At 41.5% G+C, this 16139-nt stretch overlaps 1 protein-coding gene across 1 annotated transcript in view; it reads left to right on the top strand.

The window, feature by feature from the left end:
• The first annotated feature begins 7363 nt into the window (after window positions 1-7363).
• ets1 (v-ets avian erythroblastosis virus E26 oncogene homolog 1) overlaps window positions 7364-16139 on the top strand; it is a 37122-nt gene continuing 28346 nt past the window's right edge. Inside the window, 4 exon segments of the mRNA XM_034224681.1 lie at window positions 7364-7486; window positions 8771-8970; window positions 13086-13143; window positions 13146-13232. Of these exon segments, the coding sequence (XP_034080572.1) occupies window positions 8902-8970; window positions 13086-13143; window positions 13146-13232 (214 nt within the window). The 5' untranslated portion in view covers window positions 7364-7486; window positions 8771-8901.

Genomic DNA, 16139 nt, shown 5'->3' with positions numbered 1-16139 from the left:
TTTGCTCTGGCCGGTTGAAACTAACCGGATTCCGGAGCTAAGAGGCTGCTCCGCTGCGGTGTGAAGAGCAAAACCCGGTGCTTTTCAAGCTCCAGCTCCGAACCGGCCCTGAAACACCATTGGTGTGAATGAGGTATCTGACTCTATTTTGGCCTAGTAGAACAATAAGAAGTAGACTTTTACTTGTTATCATTTCTACTGGATCTTAGATCTGCGCATGCGCAATACGGGTCGGCAGTTGCGGCTCCAGAGTATTTTTGTTGGGTAATCTATGGTAGGGCTAACCCATACAGTGGTGGGGCTCAAGTCAGTATTTGCAATGTAATTACATACACGCTCCCCTTGACAGTGAAACGCCACGCGTGAGGTTTAGATTATTTCCCTGTCTCAATCCAAATTGAACTGTATGAAATAAAAAGGGACATTTGTCTTGTATTAAATAAAAAGTGCGACCTGGAGCCAATCTTGCAATTTCCCCACAGGTGAAAGAGTTGACATGCTGAAAACCCAACCCCTGCAGGGGGGTCTGGGGGAGAGCGTGAGATTGAGAGTGAAAGCGTGTGTCACACGCCAGATGCGTGAGAGTTGGCAACCCTGGCCGTTACCCTGGTTTTGATCCTAACATATATCCTCTGCAAGAGCATGATTGTATGATGCATAGGTATGATATGTTCCTCCTAATGAGAGAAAACAGCAGGATTGAGAAGGGATAACTTTCTTGAGTGGGCTCCATGCTTGATTAGATTCCCAACCAGAGCACTTTTTTATTCCTGGTTTACATGTGATTGAGCCAACCAATCAGAATCTAGGTGGACTTAGACTGAGGTGAAAGTGTGAAAACACACACAGGTAGATTCAGTTATGATTGTAACAGCATGTAAGCATGTACATATGTTAATAAAGGAAACAAATGTATTTTTTTTTAAAAATATCTTGATGTCACTTTTAAATCCTTGTTCTTATTTTCTCCTTTTATCACAAAAAACATGCTTGTTTCAGAAGCTGAGAGAAAGTAAAAAATCATCCTGTCTAAAGAAACATGGTGATATGCAAACATTATTTAAAAATACATACATTTACTATTAACTACTTACTTGTCACCTGGGTTGATAAAACAAAGTATATAACCAATTGTTGTAATGACCCATGCCTGGTGGTAGAGAGGGGATGTTGAAACAGTAGTGAAGGAGACCAGACACAGGACACTACACAGACTCAGTTGAAAGCAGCCACTGACAAGCAGCTCCTTCTTCCCTCTCATCGCGCTGATAAGGCCTCCTCTGCTGCCTGAACCACACACCTCATCACCGGCTGTACGACCTGAACAAAGCCGACAGGTCTACCAGCGCGTTGATGTTGTTATCAGTGTGAACACAACAGGGATGTAGTGGAACTAATGATACCTCTTTCTCACAACAAGTGACCAGGGAAATACTGAAACACTGTGGCACAACCATGACCTTAATTATGTCTCACATAGTGTGAAATCCGATTGACAAACTGAAATCATTCCTGGTTTTGTATATAAAAGGTTTGTGCCACCAAAATGTATGTGTGTGAAATGCTCTGTCAGGATTGTTTATTTTCAAAACCATCGTACCTGATGCAATGTATTATCTTTTAAATTTACACACGGCATCTATTGCACGTCTGTCCGTCCTGGGAGAGGGCAGTCTCCTCTGTTGCTCTCCCTGAGGTGTTCCATTTTCCCCCAGTTTTTCCTTGTACGATGTGAGGGTCCAAGGACAGAGGGTGTCGTATTGTCATATTGATATTCTGTGCAAACTGTGCACTGAGACAAATGTAACATGTTGGGCTATATAAATAAACATTGATTGATTGATTGAAGGAATTCTATATAGCATTACAGTATACGATTATTCTATTGAACATTATTTAATTGTATACTCAATTGTATGTATTATCTTATTCTATTTATCTACATAGTTTTCTTATTTCTGCAACTTACTTCAACCATGTGTCTAATGCACTATTGTATTGCACTTTTGTATGTCTTGTATTTTTACGTTTTGATCTATTTATTCTATATGTTGCAGCTGTTGTTGGTAATGCTCTTGGCCTCACTCCTCCCCCAACCACTCCCCTCATTAGAGCTGTGTATGACAGGCACCTGGCATTTTGTTCTTCCCTTTAGCTCTGTCTGTCGTGGTCGGTGGTACAGGTAGGCTGTCTATTTCAATACATTGATAAATTGGTCTCTTTTTCTGCTTGTTGTGCTCACTTGCTGCTTCCTTACATTGTGTCTAGCCACCTATCGTCCTGCACATCAGTCGTTTGCTGAAACCTCATTCCTGTGGTAAGTAGGGCCAGAACACACATTGTTTGTATGTCACATGGTGAGCCATTTGTAACCTACATTTGACTTGTTTTCAGGTTTACCTGCTGCTGTTTTGGCCTTTAATATATTGTCTTTGCTATTTTGTTGTTGTGTTTTTGTTTACGTTTTGATTGTATTAATTAGTTATGCTTATTTTGCATTTGTCTTATAGTTTTTGCTCAGTTTGTTTGTGTGTATACCTGTTTTGCCTTTTAGTTATTGGCCTTTAGCCTCAGTTTGCTGTGGTGAAGAGCACTGGGGAGTGAGTGACCCATTTGCTGTGTGTGTGGCTTGACTGCACCTGGTGAGTATTTGGTAGCACCCTAGTTTCACTCAACGTAGCCTGCCAGCATTTTTACTGCCTCACCTTTTTAGTTGATTTTCCTTTATACATACTTTTAATATCACATTTGAAACATTACATTACATTCTGTAATAAAGATCATTTTAACTGAATATTTCTTGCAGCAACATGTCACGAGTTTCCTCTGTTTTGATTACAATGAATAAAAACGGCCTTATTTTGAAACGCGTCTCTGCCTCTCAGTAAACAAACCTGTGTTTCCTGATTGCTTTTGAAGTCAAGGGTTTTGGTAAAAGGTAAAGCATTGACTTGTCTACTACCTTGGGTGATTCCATATTTTGCTCTCCGATTTTAGATAACAATCCAAAGTTAGGGTTCGGAATATGGATGAATACACACTTCAGGATTACATATTTTGAGTGTAAGCAGAGTTGCTAGAGAGATATTAGTTGGTTTTAATGGCCGCCCGACAGTTTACATTATTTTTTTTAATATCATTTAATAAGACTCTTCAGGAAGGAAAGTTGATTTAAATGCATGTTGCTGATTTTATTAACACAAATGAAGGGCTAATTGACTGTTAATCCTTATTATTTAGTCCACACCAAGTGGTTGTTAGTAGTTTACTCACTCAAGTCAAAAAGTCTCGCCCCTCATCGTGTCAGTTTCCATTTCTCTTGGTGCTATCAACACTTCTTTCTGGCATGTGCCCTCTGTCCCCCTGTCTATCTCTCCCCACATCTTTCTCACTGATTGCTCTCCCTCTAGTTGCCTCCCAGGCCTGCACTTCTCCTCTCTAACTCCTCTAATGAGAGCGTGTGTTACACAGGCATTCAGAGAACCTCCTCTGCTAATTACATGACAAGCATCTCGTTCTAGAACGCTAATGAAGAGGAATAGTGTGTGTGTGTAAAAAAAAAAAGAGGGGTCAAGCTGGCCACTGGTGTGTGTGTTGGGTGGGAGTATTCTGGCACCAGTCCAGAAGCTTATCAACCGGGGCATGTTGGACTCGGCATCTCGTTCTCTCCCTCCCTCCTGATTTTTCCTTTCATCTAACTACACATCATTTTTTTCCCCTCATAAAAGATCAGCATAAAGGCGTTATTTTGTCAAGCAACATTAATGTTAGCGCTTATTTAAGATGGTTTAAAGACTTGTTCTCTCAGTCTTTGAAGAAATAAATAAAATCCCTGATCTTGGTGTGTTGTGTTGGCTTTTTGCATCAAAAGCTAAATGTGAAGTGTTGGTTTCAATAGCCTAAATCAGTTGGTCATGGGCAGGCTGTTAATTAAACTCAACATTTACTTACAAAGGCTACAGTATATGCGCACACAGAGCCTACAGATAAACCCACAGACAGAGAAAAGAAAAGAAAGACAGCGACCTAGGCAGAAATCCAACAACTCAGCGTGTGGTTCGGAGGAACTCGTTCTGTCAATAGGAACACTCGGAACAGAAGATTGCTGTCCCGTACCATCCCTTGTGAAACGCTTGAGAAACACAGACCATCTGGAGGCTATAGTGCACACTCTCGACCCATCAAATATTGAGGATGTTTGTCCGACTTACAGGGCCTATTTAGGACTGTTTGGACAACTTGGCTGAGGGATTGCTGCTTTAATTGTAAGATAATATCAAAAGCTAATATTGCCCCCAAGACCTTTGCCTCACAGTCAACAGTGCAACAAAGTCACGGTTCTGTGGGGTGAGGGTGAGAGTCTTATCCACTTCTAAATGAATATAGTCAGACTTGACACAAAGGCCTCTCCATGTTCTTTATTTCACTGAGGTTCCTGCCCCATATTCCCCCCTTTCTCTCTGCCGATGCCAATAGCAACGCAGGCTTTTTGAGGGCCAAGCCCACTGTGGTGATGGCATATTGATACTGTCATAAAATATTAGGACTTGTCTTTAATCTAAAAATATCACGGGCAGGGAATAAAACAGAGTTTTCAGCGGCACATATTAGGCCTGTGCGTCTCTCACTGAGCGCCACAGCTCGGAAACACTGAGGCCCAAAATAGATATTCTTCTCATAAAGGGCTCCTTCTTTGTAGTCAGCATACAGCAACAACATCTGCAGGGCAGTTTCTATGGGAGGAACAGATTCGGGCAGGCTATCAAAGAGAGAGGCGATCTCCTGTGAGAAGCGGTGGGCGGAGGACTTCCATATTCTCCCTCTCTTTTCTTTTTTTGTTCTATCTCTTGCTCTTTCTTTCTTCCAAAAATCTGTAGCAATCAGAATGATGCTAATAAAAGACCATTAATATCACCTGTCAGCGCTATCTTTGGAAGATCCAAAAGGAGAAAATGGGATTCACAGTCTGGCGCTGCTCACTAAAACACAGGAAACCAGTGGAAGACAGTGTGGTTCGGTGTTGACAGAAATCAATCAATGTGCCAAATATGAGAGATACAGGACTGTCCCATTTATGATTACTGATGTCTCAAATACAAAACATTTGGGTTGTTGAATTAAAGTCTCAATGTATCTTTTTTTTTTCTGAGAGATGATCCAGTTGATGTTCCGCAGAGTATAGTGAGATTGTCACTTCTGAACAGATGGTAATGATAAGTTATATGACCTCTACTTGACTCCAGACACTGTATCTTTCAAGGATGAACGTGTCACGAGAACCTTTCTTTCACATTTTAGAGTTTAACTATAATGGTCAAGATCTCAAACTCCTTGTTTTAGGTGAGGAATTTGGCATTGAGGGCTGTACTTTATGTTAAAATAGAAGTTTAGAGGATATTTTTTGTTTGAACATTATTTGAATTAGTTGGAAATTCAGTTGGAAATGGACCCACATTGGTTTAATCAAAATCTGATCTAGATTCAAGAACACTGTAAAACTTTACTAAGCGCATGATGTTGAGAGCCATAATCTAATGGCTTTTACTGCCGGTGATGGCAGGGCGTTCACTATCTGTTTAATGCAAAACATGAGCACAAACCGGAGCATAGATAGAGGCTCTGATCGGAAAAAGGTGGTATCATAATGGGGAGGTGAAAGGCGAGGGGGCAACACGATGATAGTGGCTTCATGCGGAGCAGAAGTGCATCAGGAGCCTCGCCTTTGAACTGGTGAGCCAGCTAATTGAAACAGCATTGGCGGGGCACCGGCTGAAGATCTGGATCGCATTCATCCTCCCTTTTATTCAATTTTAGTCCCATCGCAGGGCCGAGGCTCCGTGCTTTTCTCTCCACATGGCAATAAGTCATACCCCTCGCCTTTTGCCCTCGACATGTTGCCCATCTGTGTCCCCTGGGGGCCCGGGGCTCTGAGGCCCACAGAAAAGCAGAGGGATACAGCCGAGCTCTTGAGAAAATGCAGGCTGCCTGCCACTGAGCCCCTTATGGTACTTCTCCACGCCTCTCACCTTGGACTTGACCCCCCCATCCTCAACCTCAACTCTTCACTATCACACACATACACACACACACACACACCACACACACACACACACACACACACACACACACACACACACACACACACACACACACACACACACACACACACACACACACACACACACACACACACCTTCTTACCACAATACTTTAAAGATGTACTGTTAAGAGCAGTGGCTGTCAGGACCGTGCACTTTCAAATTCAAACAAATGCTGCACTTGGGTGACGGAATTATCGTGGAGTCACAAGGTGTTTCAGATGACTCGCAAGTGTTGAGTGTTAAGCTGATAGAAGGAGCGGGGGACTGCACTTGGGTTGCAATGCAGCGGAGAGCTTGCAACCTCGCAGCATGGAAAAAAAAAAATATATATATATAGCGATAAATAAGCAAATAGATAAATCCTTCACTATCACCAACCTCTATCAGAGCAGGTGGATGTAGATCTTTTGTTGTACAGGAGAAACTTCTCATTTCGCAGAAGACTGGTCAACAGTTCTGCTACAGCTTTAATCAGTGTCCCACATGCACTGGCTGATGGTCTGGCTCAGGAACGAGCTGGAGGATGATGTGATAGTCAGTGATGTACAGAAAATAAATATTCAAGAAGCAGATGCTTCTCAGATGCACTCTGGCAAGACCTGAATCAAATTGATTTGACGGCAACTCATCTTCAAATGGTTCTTTTAGCCTGGTTTGATGCCAGATTTGAAAGATTCACCATGCAGGGACAATATGCCAGGAGAAATGTAGCAACACATTTTCAATAGAGGACACCGAAAAACATACTGATGTCTAAAAATGGCTAAATGGTGTTAAAAACAAACCTCTAGCTGATGTGACACATATAGGTGACACACATACAGTACTGTACATGCAGATGTTGTTTTTTTAAGATGACAACATGACAGGAAGATCAGCCATTGTCATTATCATCGCACCCCCTTCTCTGTGTGATGTTTTCCTGCCTCTTTCCTGCTATTTTCCCCAGGACGACTATGTGAGAGGAAAACAATCAACCAAGTAAACAAACGAAATTCATATTTAGCTTCAACGAAAATAAGCCACAGGAATGGATGAGAGATTATAAATCTGCTGATAGTTTTAGGGACTTTAAAGCCTGACTTGATATTGGATAAATATTCACCCACAGGATAGACAGGGAAAGTCACACTAAATTGACAATCAGAGACTCTCTACAAGTTTACACCTGTACTGTGAAGTCCAAAGACAACACACAGAGGGGAAGAGAATTTGGAGAGGATCACCGTGCGATTGAGGGAGGGACTAAAAGTGTGCATAATATTCCTTCCTCTGTAGGACTCGCTGCGAGCAGGTAGCTACATCATCTCTGCAGTCCACCGCTCAGCTGTCACACTCAGCTCCCCGCGCGTCCACTCCACAGGAAACTTCTCACACCGCAGTCGGTAAGTGCAAAGTTTTATATTACCGCAATTAACTGCACATGAGCAGGAAGCTTACATCGGTGCTCGAAGCTCCTTTTCACGCATTAGGGTGAAAGTGTGTGGGGCTTTAAAGTTTCTGTTTCTCCCGATAGGAATTCTCTTGCACCGTGCCTTCTTAATTAAGATGCGCTCTTTAATCTCGGTGTATTATTGTGACGCCGCAGTAGCACTCAAAACGCAAAGTAAAGTTGCATGAACATTTTTGTATGTTTTTAAAAACAACTTTTCGCCATTTTCCTCTTATTTCCTACACTTTGTGGGCATTCAAAAATCGCTCAAAACATACACTGTATCTATTTATATAGCCTATACAAAAATGGAGATTGGGTTAATATGAATGCTTAACTCTTATACCATTGGTTTTTATGTTTTTGTACATGCCAATTCAATGAAATGTAAGTAAAGCCTAAAGGTGGTGCATGCATTTGAATGACACAACTGATTTGCACATTATTCACTTTTTGTATGGGTACTTTTATTCTGAAACAAGCGCATCTGAGTCTTTTTGAGCTGATGAACATCTGCAAGCATTGAGCAGTGGCACATCTTGCCTCAGTCTGTCAGCAGCTGCCTCAAACTAAATATGCCAAATTGCTTAACATATGAATGTGAGGAGGATGGGACCTGCCACTGCCCATGTACACCATTCCTCCTCTAATGTAATCCCTCAGCTCAGTTTCCAGTCTCTTTTGTTGATGCTGCTTCAAGTCAACAATGTTAAGTGATAAGCAAAGTGTGTGGGAGGGGAGGAAGGAGAGGAAGAGGAAGGAGAAGAGGAGGAGAGAGAGGAGGAGGAAGAGGCAGATCAGGGGAGAAGAGAGTGATAGAGAAGAGATGGATTAAGTTAACAAGCCTCTGGAATGGTGGATTTGTTTCAGCTGAAATACCTTCTTTTCCACATACAAATGTGCAGTATTTGATTATAAATAAATACAAACATGATACTCCTTAACCAATTAAACTAAATTAGATAAAGATTGGATGGGATGACTTGTTTTAAGAAAAAGCCCATAACCTTACTAACTTTGGAACTGATGTTACAGGCACTTGAATCCCAGCTCAAATGTCTCACTCTTTCCTTTATTTCTTTTTTGCCCCTCTCTCACACACCTCCATATACACACACACACACACACACACACACACACACACACACACACACACACACACACACACACACACACACACACACACACACACACACACACACACACACAATACACACACACACACACACACACATAGTATATACCACACACAATCTTGCACACCAAGTGTAAACAGCTTGTGATAGATAGGAGGACTCCACACGGCCCCGTCTGTTTGCGTGTTGATCCCTTCAGCAGGCCCTGCTTCTCCTGTCCGCAGCGTCCACCATGAGTTACTACATGGATCCAGTTTCTTCCTACCCGGCCCTTCACCCCTGTGACCGTCTGGGCGCAATGGTAAGACCCCCCCCTCATAAATTACCTCTGTGTTAAGGCTTCCTCAGCTACCTGCCACGCAGCCGGCCGGGAGTGTGTGAGGGAATGAGCATTTGTGTGTGTTAGCTGGAATATGTGCAGCAGCAGATGAGCACCATTTGCAACTCTGGATTCCATCACCTCACAGGAACACAGTCTATCTGAGAATGTTTCCTGTTGGGTGGAGTCCAGCAGAGTTGCGCTAATAGTGCCTGTATGTGTACATGCTGTTCTTTATCATGTTGTCAAAAGTTAGGAAGCAGAGCTGTTGAACAACACAAGGTTGTGAAATCGCCTTTATGTACTCCTCTGTGTTGCACAACCACCCTGCGGCAAGATGCACTTCTTCTTTAGTGAGTAATATTGTAAATATTGAGAACTGTAGGCCTCCAACCTTGCCACTAACAAATCAAATTGGAGTCAGACCATCCCCAATGAATAACACTTTTCTCAGCCACCCGCACAGCGCTTTGCAGCAGTCTGTTTGCAAGAACACCAAGGCTGTTAACGCTTTCCAAATGAGAGAGCTGAAGACAGAGTCAGAGACGATGCTAGCCGGGAACATTGGGATTCCTGTCAGATGAGCATTTGAAGGGTGAAGGCCAAGGAGCGTCAAAATAAATGCCTCCATTTGTATGCAGAGCGCCGGCACATTAGGATAAGAGACTGAGGTTATATGCAAATGGCAACCCCACCCTGGCCTGATAGAGAGAAGGATACAGCTCCCCGGATCCTAATTGGCTCAGGTGGTGGGGCTTGCCTTTGAAATTGAGACTATGTATACCAGGGCAGACTTGGCTGAAAGGTGAACCAGGATCACCTCGGTCGCTCTATTTTGTTGAATTTACATGAATTATTAGCAAACAGCAGCAGGGCATGGTGTGTTTTATTTGTTATATTTACACTTTAGTGATTTACTGTGTCTGATATGTTTCAAAAAGACTGTATGCAGAGAGCGGAAAGGGAAAGGGGAAATAGGGCTTTCAAGCAGCCAGTTAAAATACTAGAAGCTGCTTGACTGTAAAGGATATATTTGAAATCATATAACACAGATTTAGGCTATAAGCAGAACAGCTTCAGCAGGGCAGTGTACACCAGACGCTAAGGAAGTAGTACATTAAGATTTCAGGCATTTATGAATCAGCATTGTTTTGCGTCATTACCGACTGGTGTTGGTCAAGCAATCATAAAATGTGAAACGGGTACTTAAAGTAATTTATGTTTTTTTGGTAATGCCTCATAATGTCACACCAAACATATTGCAACGGGTTTACCAATATATACTAGATGATAAATATGAAGTGATTTTCAGTCAGCCTAGGACTTTTTCATGACAGATATATAAATGTAATTTAAGTAAAAGGGCAGAATATTAGAGACAGAACAGTTCCATAAAGATTATTGTAAATGAGCAGACTTGTGCATCCTCCTCAAACAGTAGCCTATTGGTTTTGTTATTTATTACACCTGTGTTTTTCCTTTTAACATAAAAGAGCATTAAATCACATCTGTCCAATGACTGTGGACAGTGAAATTCCTTCTAATAACCACTAGAGGTGCAGAGAAACCAAACACATGAATTCATTATCCTAAATTAAATGTCATAGTTCCCATTCACATTCATAAACATGTTGTTTCTACTTGATTTTTATTTTTTGTAATGATTTATTTTCCCATATTGCAAAACTGTTCATACATACTTTTATTCTTTATTTACTGTGTTTTCAGTTCTCAAATATCGTGTCTGTTTTGTACGCTCCCATACTAATCATTGTGTTTGTATGTAAAATAGCTTAAAGCCTAATCTGAGTTAAGAACCATGCTGGTGTCTGTGCTTTGCTTTTTCCCCATACTACTGGTAGAAACAAATAAACAAATAACATCAAATAAAGCGAGCCAATAAAATCAATACATAACAATGCCAGATATGTCTTCAAAAATGTAAATGTTTATTTGTGGACTGGAACTACATATCAAAAAATAATGTTTATAGAATGTTTTAAGTATTATTTATACTTTGACGTATGTCAGATTGATCTCTGCATTTAAAGTTATTTGCACTTGCACTGATCAAAAAGTGTTATTGTGTTGATGTTATCTTCACTCTTATCTGTATCAGTCTCTCTGTCAAATCCATAAATCTTCCATCTGGCTCCCTACACGCCTATCTAACTTTCCCCCCCTTGCTGACTGCACTGATAGGAGAAGGCTGCGTCCCACGCCAACATCTGAAGAGAACCTCGTAAACTGCCCCCCCCCCCCCCAACCCGATCATCTGCTCATGTTTGCCATCCATAAAGCTGACTGATAAATGCCACAGTGCTTAAACTGGGTCGCTTATCTGATCAGCAGTCACTCTGTCAGACAGACTGTCAGTTCTACTTATGATGTATAGAATATGACAGTCAAACACCATCTTATTGTAGGCTATATTTGGCAAGCTGAATCATATATTTTACTGTCTTTTTTGCAAATAACAAATAATAATTTTTTTTGTCTTTGAAACTCTTGTAATATGAATAAAAAAGCTGATGGCGAATGTGAAGAATATAACAAAGACTTTATATAAACCTTTAAAACATGGTTTAAAAAAGCTAGTTAGACTCTTGTGAGGAAAATGTTAGTCTCCTGTTCTCATCAAACAGAAAGGTCCAACAATATCTATTGAGTTTTAAGTTTGTTGTCAAATAAGCGCTTTGATATGCTAAAAATGGCCAAGTGGCTATCTTCTACCCCGCTATCTCTTGTATACACATAGAAGTTCATATCCCTTCTTGCTCCTGTGTCAAGTGCTGACTTTAGACTTCCCTTTTGGTGCAACCTCTTATGTGAACAGTTCTATGATAAGCACGATAAATCAACACGGCAAAAGATAAACTGAATGAGTCAAATTTAGCAGCGAGGGTTATCTGTACAGGAAAACAATGTTTTCAAAATCCAAGGTTACGCTGACGGTCAAAGCCACTGGGTAGTTTGATCAGTTGTTTTTAGCTTAATCTTTTTCTATACTTCCCGCTGCCTTTTTTTCATTGGTTAAGAGATACAAACTAAACATTTCTTTCATAAAAACACTGATTTATTTTCAGCGGAGTAAAACACTGGTATGTTTCACAAGCCCATGCACTGTCAAGTATGATTGATGTGCTTAGAATTTAGATTAAACTTTATTTAACTTTATTTAAGCTTTTCATGCTATAGTTTATTTTATAGCTTGGATTCTATCCAAAGCTCAAATGTTTGATTTAAGTTGAGCTGGATCCTTGTCATAACTAAAGTAAGAGTTAGGAAGACACCATCAGTTACTGTCAAAAGCACTTACTGAGCTCATATAACATACTCTGTAACTATAAATGTACCCTGTGTTTGTTTTTATTGAGCTAAGAGATGTGCATACTATAACTCTCATTCATTCATGGCATAAGAGTTTAAGAATTCAAACAAAAATAACAATATAACTTATTGTGACTTTCATATGAGCTGTGGATAATTGCTCTTCAGCTGCATGTTGATTTAAACAAACAAGCAGTATTATGCATCTATTTTGGTTTATTAAAGGGGACCTTTTGTGCAAAATCCACTTTTTCATGTCTTTCATACATCACCATGTGTCCCCTCTGTGTAAAGAGATTCTGAACATTTCAGGAAAAAGATTTGCACACTTTTTGTCCTGATCCATTTCTATAAAAACCTGTCTGAAAATGAGCTGATCAGATTTTGGGCACTTTATGATTTTTATGTCATAACGATGTTTTGGCTTGTGTAACCATTAGCCAATCACGAATCAAGGTAACCCCCCCCCCCCCCTTATCACCTGAATCTCCTCCTAGAGCACCATTGTGTTCTTTCTAACCAAACATCTCCCAGAGGGGCGTGGGGAGGGGCTCCTTATTTTCATCTAAAGTAACAGACAGAGAATCAGCACTTTTGAAACAGGGCTGAAACAGAGGGGATTATGGGTAATGCTGCAATGATCTGTTTGGTATTTCCAGCCAAACACTTCAGAGACATGTTTTGTATATATCTGAGACCTATAATATATAAAATAGTATAATAGGAGACCTTTAAGGCTTATGCATACTTGGTGTTGTTTGTTGCAGAGGCACAGTGGTGGGATGGCAGTGGGCCTTCAGTTCCACCCCCCAGGTGTGGTTCATCCCAGCACCAGTACCACCCATCACAGCCCCTTTACATCCAGGACATCCCCCTGCAGGAGGTGCCCAATGGACACGATATGGGTCCTACAGGTAAGAGATGCACACCGACAGCCTGACCTCCACTATGGTAACATCTAACATTTAACATCTTTAAAAAATAACCTTTACTTTTACTCATAATACACATTTGAATATATAATGATCAACATTTAATTGTGAGTAAACACAATAAAATAACCTTTAAATGAACATTAACACAAAGTCTCGTCTCAAACGACTTCATGTGGCTGTTATGTTGACACCCACATATCAACTTCAGCATTTAGTTTTAGAAGAGACACACACACAGTCTCAACTTGGCCTGCTGTTCTGCGTCTGCTGCGGGGGGGGGGGATGTTGGTGATGCTGACCCTGAGGGCAATGCCTTTACCAGATACCCCCTCTCCCTTGTTTTCTCTCTGCCCCCCCCCCCGCTATCTTTTCTACCGAGGACAACTACTATTTCTTATTCAATCCTTTATTTTTTCTTTCATTTTTTTCATATGTGTTTTATTTTAAACTGGAACATTCCTTCTAGTGCATTGCCTGTGTTTGACTTTGGCCCCTTCTTGTTCTCAAAAGTGATTGATGATAGCGGTCTGGGACGCACGCCACGGGAGTGGGGTGGGGGTGCTGGGGGGCACAAGCTTTCTTCCGTCACCTCCCTGAGCTGGACGCAGGGGGCAAGACAGGGGGCCAAAGGGCGGCCATCTTTTTCCCAAGCTTCTGGTTTGGTCTCTGGAGAGATGGAGGGGGCCTGAGTGTGCATGTGTGTGTGTGTGAGAGGGAGTCAGGATTTGATGGGATTTGCTGATGTTTGTTGCCAGAGACACACTCCTTTGGAGCCCTCTCTTCATTGCTCCCAGCGCTAAACCGTTGACATAAACATTGCTGAGTGGAAACAAATGACCGAGCACTGACCTTTTTTTTCTTCTTTCTCATCCTTTTCCTAAATCCTACACTATGCAGACAACAGGTCTAAGATCGTTTCAGCCACCTGGCGATGTTGTTAGAGTCATTTAGCTCCTGTTGGTAGTGTCACAAAGGTCTGTTGAGTTTTTTGTGTGGTATATGCTGATATGAGTCTGAGCTAACGTTAAAAGCAGCCACATAACCTCTGACACAGTCCTCATACCCTGCAGCCGTTGCTTTGACTCATATCTCTCAAACTGAAACACGGCTTCACCTCAAATGTTCTGCACTTGCAATTTTTGCACAGCCATTCAATGTGTATAATGTTAGAATATGGGGCTCCAACTATTTTAGCTTTTCTCCTGCTGTGAAAGTCATTGGGCCTGTCTGAAATGTCTACTTAGAAGTTACAAGTGTAAACCATTTATTAATTAACCAAAGAGGTTGTGCCGGTTTTTAATTATGAGTTTGCTCATTAAGAGTGAGCAACTGCTTCATTAAAAAAAAAAAAAAAAAAACTGGAATCTTAGCCAATCAACCTAAGATTTGCTATAATATATTCAAATGTATAACAAAATATCATTCATTTCAAACTTATCACATAGTATTCATTAAATCTTCTTACCTGATTTCTCTGGCCTGATTTGGGAAAGCATAACAGCACAAGATTGGCATATTGTCACCTGATGAATCTGCAAACTTTTGTTGACACATTTAGTAGTTATTTTTCAAATGGAGTCATTTTTGTGGCCACCTGATGAATGCAAGACAGTATAATATTTTCTCGATGTTGGTCTTTTTGAATGAAACCAGACTGAAATAAAAGTATTTTACTAGAACAAAAGTTCATTACATAAGTTCAGTAAAATGTATGAAAGATATTCTAAACATAAAACCCATTATGTGTTGTATATAGCACCATACAGTATGTACATCTTTAGTTGACATGTCTAACTTTCTCACACACTAACTCAACTGTCATCGGTATACGAGTTGATATATGTTATTTAACTTCTAAACTGGGTAGGTTACATAGGATTTTACAGCTCCAGTCACTTCTTGGAGAATGGATTGGGTGTTGTTAAAATGAAATGTGTTAGTGTGAGAAAGAAAGAGTACAGAGCAGATGTGAGGCGGGGATGTTGGATGTTAAAGGACCATCGTATGTTTGGCCCTGAGCCCAATGTCACACACACTGCTTCCTGACAACAGCCATGCCACGGTGATGTTTACACTATCCCCGCTTACTCTTCACTATCCAACACTCACACTGCGTGGCCTGTTGTAAACTCCCATTGTGGAAATCCATGTGTATATGTGTGGGAAAAAACGGTATTGGGGTGTATTTCTGTGCAATCTCATTGAAAACCAGGCACAGGTAACACACACATTCATACACACTCCACAAACATCCTGCAGTGATGCACACTCCACATATTCATTCATTAAATTCACACCCTGCACTCTGGTGTGTATTGTGTTACAGCATCCTCCCATTCAGAGTTAAGCAGGCACACACACACACACACACACACACACACACACACACACACACACACACACACACACACACACACACACACACACACACACACACACACACACACACACACACACACACACACACACACACACACACACACACACACACACACACACACAGAGCACACAGAGAGACACACACATACACTCCCAGGCACTCATGAGTTCACTGTACATTTAAACATGCCCTCCCATTCAGTACACGCAGACACAGCTGTGATCTGGCACTCAGGGACCATTGGCCTGTGTTTTATTTGATGTGATTTGACAGCTGGACAGTTGGAAGAGGAGGGGAACGGGGTGGAAAGCAGCGAGGAGTGGGCGGAATACAGTTTGAGGAGAGAAGACGGATAAGTCACAGGACTGGGGTTGGTGGGAGGAGAGGAGACGAGGGGAGGGAGGGAGGGAGGATCTGGGATGTGGAGCCTTAAGGGGTGGGAGACGGGGGGCTTCGCCTCTGATGAGGGGCACGTCCTCACGGGCGCAGGCCCATTTTTTATTTCT

Source organism: Gymnodraco acuticeps, unplaced genomic scaffold (assembly GCF_902827175.1).
Source record: "Gymnodraco acuticeps unplaced genomic scaffold, fGymAcu1.1, whole genome shotgun sequence".
Lineage (NCBI taxonomy): Eukaryota > Metazoa > Chordata > Actinopteri > Perciformes > Bathydraconidae > Gymnodraco > Gymnodraco acuticeps.
This window is presented reverse-complemented; position numbering and strand designations above follow the sequence as displayed.